This window comes from Rutidosis leptorrhynchoides, chromosome 1, assembly GCF_046630445.1.
Source record: "Rutidosis leptorrhynchoides isolate AG116_Rl617_1_P2 chromosome 1, CSIRO_AGI_Rlap_v1, whole genome shotgun sequence".
NCBI classification, from domain to species: domain Eukaryota; kingdom Viridiplantae; phylum Streptophyta; class Magnoliopsida; order Asterales; family Asteraceae; genus Rutidosis; species Rutidosis leptorrhynchoides.
The window spans coordinates 13,266,083-13,272,082 of record NC_092333.1 but is presented as its reverse complement, the minus strand read 5'-3'; the positions used below and the strand labels follow the sequence as shown (position 1 = coordinate 13,272,082).

Below are 6,000 nucleotides of genomic sequence, written 5' to 3'. Positions count from 1 at the left end.
TATTTTTGTATTTTATACTTAATTAAAACTAATTATATAATAAATAACCTAATTATAATAATTAAATAACTAATAACCTAAATTATAAATAATTAATTAATCAAAACCCTAATTTTTACCCTAGCTAGTACTGTAGCCGCGTCAAGGCCTACACGATTCGTGTGAGGCCACACGATTCGTGTATGGTTTAAATTATGGGACAGATTCCTGTTTCGAAAATTAGTTATTTTTATGTATTTTTATATATTTTAAACTTGAAATTCGTAAATAATAAAGATAAAACTTTTATAAGAAGTAAAAATAATATAAATGGGAAGTGTTTACTTAATTGTGTCACCCCTAGGTCCATGGATTGTCTTAAGTTTTACGCCCTATTAAAATGTTCTAGTATCAAACTTTACATTTTTCTCTCGAATAAATATAAAGTTACAACTTAACTAAATAAAATCTAATTTTCATCGGATTCTTTTTAGAAAGCTACTAATCCCTAAGTATTTAAATTGAGACCTAGCCTAGTTTTGACTTTCGTCATTACCCAAATTATAACGGTTTCCCTTTTTATAATTTCACTTTCATATAATTTATTGATATCACCCAAACCACCGAAGTTTATTCCTAAATTGGTGTCAATAACTTATTCATAAATTCGTCTAGATCATTTTTAATGTTGAAGCTTAATTTAGGTAAATAAATATAACTTTCGTTATATAAATTTACTAAATTAAATGGCAAGGGTTAAATACCTAATTACATAAAAATGGTTCTTTTAACTAGGCTCAATATTAAAAATACTAAAGTTACATTTTAACTTTACTAAGGGTAACAATCCATTTCACTAGGGGCTCTACATTTAAGCAAACACTAGAGAAATTTAGCTATCCATTACACTAGGGGAAACATAAAAATATAGATATGCAGGCATAATAACAACGCTAATTTTAACAGAGTAAACTTACTAAAATATCTTCACTTGCATTAACTTCAAACAGTAGAAAAATTACAATAATAACAACCCTTTCACGCGTATAATAACACCCTTTTATCACGAACAATACCCCTTTAATAGTTGAAACTATTTTTACAGCGTAATAAAATTTACAATAATTTAACTATAATAAACTTGTTTTGTAAATGTGTTGTAATAATCTCCCTTGTGTCTGTTGATAGTACTCCATATTTATGCTTGAATAGAAGTAGTAGTTGAGCTTAATTTGGTCAAAAAGACTGTCCAATTGCTGAGTGTTTTGATGATTATTCGTCCATTACTTGCAGCACTAGCCAAAAGTAGTATAAAAAAAATAATAAAGCAGCCGCCAGCTTTTTGCACGTTCTGGAAACTGTTGAGGCCTAACATTACCCGAATCGGGTATATATACACGAATCGTGTATGACCAGAGATATTACACGATTCGTGTAATAGTACACGATTCGTGTAAGGCAAATTTCCAGTTTTCTTGATTTTTCTTCTTCATTTGTTCTTTGTTGATCTCGTGTTGACGTGTACTGTCTTGGCACTATACATTTGAACTCTTTTCTTCTTTCATCTTGTACTTTCATTCGGATAAACGTTTCTTGATATAAATCTGGTTAAAACGATCGTTTTATCGTCGAATCTTCAAATAACAAACTCTTGTCTACCTTTATCGTTTTTCTCGTGAAATGCGCATTGAATGTCTTCGTAGAAGATAAAAACCTATGAAATATGAGTGATATTGCGTCGAATAATATGTATGTTTAGAGCAATATCAACAATCAATTTCACTATCAATCTCTCTCTATAAGATCAAGAATGGTAAATTTATACAATCAATTTCACTATCAATCTCTCTCTATAAGATCAAGAATGGTAAATTTATACAAACAATCGCACAATCAACCTCTATCTATAAGATCAAGAATGGTAAATTTGTCTTTGTTCTGTGTGTTACAACAAGATTATAAGCATCAAACATCGACCACTAATGTATGTTACAGTAAAAAAAAAAAAGAGTATAAATCAAAGCTCATCATTTGCTTTTGATTGTGGCTTTTGTTGGGTTTTTGCGATACATGAAGGAGTTGAGCTCAAACTAGCAAACCAAATATCATCAGCCACACTTGAGACAGAGTCATCATTGCGATTCCATGACCAATGAGCATCTGTCTCGTTCAATATTCTTAATCGACCATGTCCAAAGCTTGCTTCCCTATATTCTGATATTTCCGGCTGTGGATCTTTGTATCTTCAATTTATCGAAGCATGTTCCAAATAGATTAGTTGGTTTATCAAGCGATAAACAAAATACGTGTTCTCATCAAAGCAATTGATATCTATAAGTGTTTCATCCATTTTATCCTAATTAGCATTTAGTGTGATCACTATATGCTACATGTGTACTATACTTGAGTTTCGTTGGCCTATAAGTTGCTGTTGACATTTAATGAATGATGACTAGTGTTAATTTGAATACTTAAAATATTATTGTATCAAGTTTTACGTTGTGTTTTGTGTCTTTGCTTGTATCGGTTTCATCTGTTCATGAATTTCCTTTAATTTTAATTTTAATAGTAATTGTTATTTTAGTAAAAAACAGTTATGTAAGTTAAAACTTTAGTTAATTTGAAAATTTTAAAACAAAGAATGTTAAAGCAAACTTACGACATAGCGAGGCCTTCTCGATTTCCTCCATCTCCAATTGTTATGTACATCGGACCGCATGGATCAGCGTTGTTGTTGTAAACCCTTGTCTAGAAATATTAACAAGAATCATGTTATTCTGGTTTGTTTTAATTCTTCAAAAATAAGAACAATTATTTTAGGATAGAGGAAATAACATTTTATTGGAGTTAGAAAAATTGAATAAAGGACTTACAAATCGTTCATATGCATGAACATGGCCTGAAAAAACTATGTCAACACGTGCATTATACAACATTTCTTCCATTGCTAGTCTCATACTTTCACCTTCACCTTGATGAGCCGTATTCGAATTATACCAAGGTGCATGAAGGAGCACAATGACCCATGGTGTTATTGATCGATCGATTTTAGCCAAATCGTTGGCCAACCACTTATATTGATCAGAATCAGTACCAAAATCGGCATAAGAACCTAACATGATAATGTGAGTTCCAACAACGTCGAACGAGTAATAAAGGTTTGATTTTGAGCCACTTTGTTCATATGGCATGGGCCAACGTTCATTGTACGCTTTGAACCCTTTTGGGTAAATGATTGGGAATATTTCTTGTTCATGGTTCCCTTCGGTCACCATCCATGGCCTACGGCTAGCATATGGCTCGACTAAACGTCCAAATGAATCCCAAAGTGGTTGCTGTGTATCTGCGTAAGATAGATCGCCTGGGAGGAGCAAAACGTCGTAGTCTTTTGCGTTAATATGTTCCAAGGTCGTGTTCGTCCATTCAGTCTGTCCAAGGTCACCTGAATACATGTACAAGATCTTATTTATCGTGGTATCATTATCATATCAATTAAATAGTTGTAATTTGAATTTCGATATGACATGATTAATAGAAACTGAGATGCTACTGTAATATATATAACTTTTTTATTTATGTTGTGTACACCATTTCATAATTCTTTTAGAAAGGCACATACTCGATCACACATCCACACCACTTATCATGAATATATATACATATTTGTCCGGGCATCATGATACATGATACTGCTAGATCAATACGCTTTGACAGCTATTTCATAGATTGAGCAAATTAAAAGTTATAATGTAATACCTAATTAATATTAGTATTAATTAAGTTGATACTTCTAGTTTAAAAGGATGAAATATATATAGTTTGCTTTAAAAGATAGAAAAGATAATGTAAACTTGAAGTGTTGTCAATGAAAAACGTAGGAGCTAGTCTTGGTCAATATATGTTTAACTTAGCTTATTTATTTATTTATTTTTTAAACAGCAGTTCGATGTGTATCGACTTATAAATGTAAGAAATACGATGAATTTTACTCTCTCCGTCCAAGTATAAACGTCCACATTTGCATTTAACTTTGAAAGTTAAATGTAGACACTTCTATAGAATAGAGGCGGAAGAAGTAAAATTATATAATGTAAATATATAACTCTATAAAGAAGAATTTGAACCTAAAACCTTTTTTAAGATATTACAATCCTAACCACTAAACTACGTACATGTTTGAAATGTGACGGTAAATAATATGCATTAAACACCATTTAAGTGATAGTACAAAAGTAACTTACCAACAACTACAAACTCAATGGGAAAGGTAGTAGGCGGGGTCCGGAAATTAAATTCGGGGCCGGAGCCACCACAACGGTAGTAATAAGTGGTGGCGGGATCAAGAGGTCCGATAGTGACATGATGGATATCGCCGGAAGAATATAAGAAATAATGGTAATTCGATGAACGTTCTCCGGTAGCCGATGAGTCGTACTTCCCAGGTGTTTTTCCGTAGTCAACGGTAGACAATGCACCACTTTCCTCGGTTACCCATGACACTTTCATGTGATTCTTTCCGACCAATGAAACATGCACCTATTCCAACACAAGATATTTTACATTGATATTTTACCATTTGTTTCATAAAAACTCCTATATATATTTCCAATTTTATTAAAATTATTTTCACTTCGTCCTGAACTAATAGTCATACTTTGACTTTATTAATTTTGACTTTAAATAATTTTTTTGTGTTATATAATTTTTGATGAATTTATATGAATAAATTAATTAAGTTTTATATGTGTTTTTCATTTAATATAATTTTCGTCAAGTATTACATAACACAAGAAGATTATTTAACACAAGAAGATTATTTAACGTCAATGTTAAAAAAATAAAGTTAAACAATACTATTAATGTACTTGAGACAAAAAGATTATTTTACGTTAAAGTTAAAAAATAAAGTTAAAGCAATACTAGTAACTTGAGACGGAGAGTGTATTCTATTAATGCTAATAACTACTCATATTAAGTAATTGGTGTTGTAACGGTTAAAATTGATAGACTATTGAGACACTACACTATATATGCTCTGAATATGTGATGGTTATGGGTTTGAGCACTAGCATCCTATAATCACAACCGCAGAGTGAGTCAGGTATGAGTATGACTCCTGCATTGTAAAACTGACAGCTGATTGTGGGGTTTCTCATAATTGTCCGTTATCAACCTTATACTCCGAATTGAGTCACTAACTGGACTACGTACCGGAGAGTAATTTGAACCATACAAATATCTAATCGGATAGGTTAATTTTAATCTATAACAATGTCCACGTTAACTCTTGGTCAAATAACACTAACAATACAAATTATACGAAAAAAACCTCAACCACCATAAAACTTAATTTCTGGTTATACATCGATCAAATGTGATTACAACATAATTAAACTCAAACCTGTTGAGGATGAGAAGCTGGCCGGTTGTGATGGGTGATAACTACGGGCCGTGGGGGTGGACGAACGTAATCCTCGGATGAATGGAGTGGCTCGATGATACTCGAGATCAGGACGAAGAGGAAGAGGAAGAGGAAGGATAATAGGTTAGTCATGGTTTTTGCGTTTTGAATTGAAGGATAGAAAAGTTAAAAGGTAGTTGGGGTACTAAAAGCAAAGTTTGGCAAGATTTGTATATATTGCAAAATATATAGCATGTGATGGTATATTGTGATGGCGTGAAGCAAACTACCATATGACTATGGATATGCTCTCAGCAATTAAACGCCACTCATACTCTTCGTGTTTACTTTTATTTTGCTTTCTATTGCTTTCTACATTGTTAAAACTAGCTTGACTTTTACAAATATAGTCCGATATATCTTCATCTTACTATTTATTTATATTCATTATAATTATATACGTATCAAAATAATTATACAATTGTTATTTATATTCATTAAGACTAGCTATTACGTTGTTTATTACAATTTTCTAACAGTTTGCTCTCGTTGAAAAAAAAAATTCTAAATCCACGACGGACACTACACAATACAAAAGGTCGTCATTGGTGTGTAAGGAG

At 31.8% G+C, this 6,000-nt stretch overlaps 1 protein-coding gene across 1 annotated transcript; it reads right to left on the bottom strand.

Annotated features, from left to right (window-relative positions):
• Positions 1–1,996: 1,996 nt before the first annotated feature.
• Positions 1,997–5,580, bottom strand: LOC139840857 (purple acid phosphatase 22-like). The gene is made up of 5 exons (XM_071831114.1): positions 5,381–5,580; positions 4,221–4,515; positions 2,853–3,421; positions 2,639–2,727; positions 1,997–2,222 (listed from the first exon to the last, which is right to left on the bottom strand). Exons 1-5 carry the CDS (start codon positions 5,531–5,533, stop codon positions 1,997–1,999), a joined length of 1,332 nt encoding a protein of 443 aa, XP_071687215.1. The 5' UTR covers positions 5,534–5,580.
• Positions 5,581–6,000: the final 420 nt, after the last annotated feature.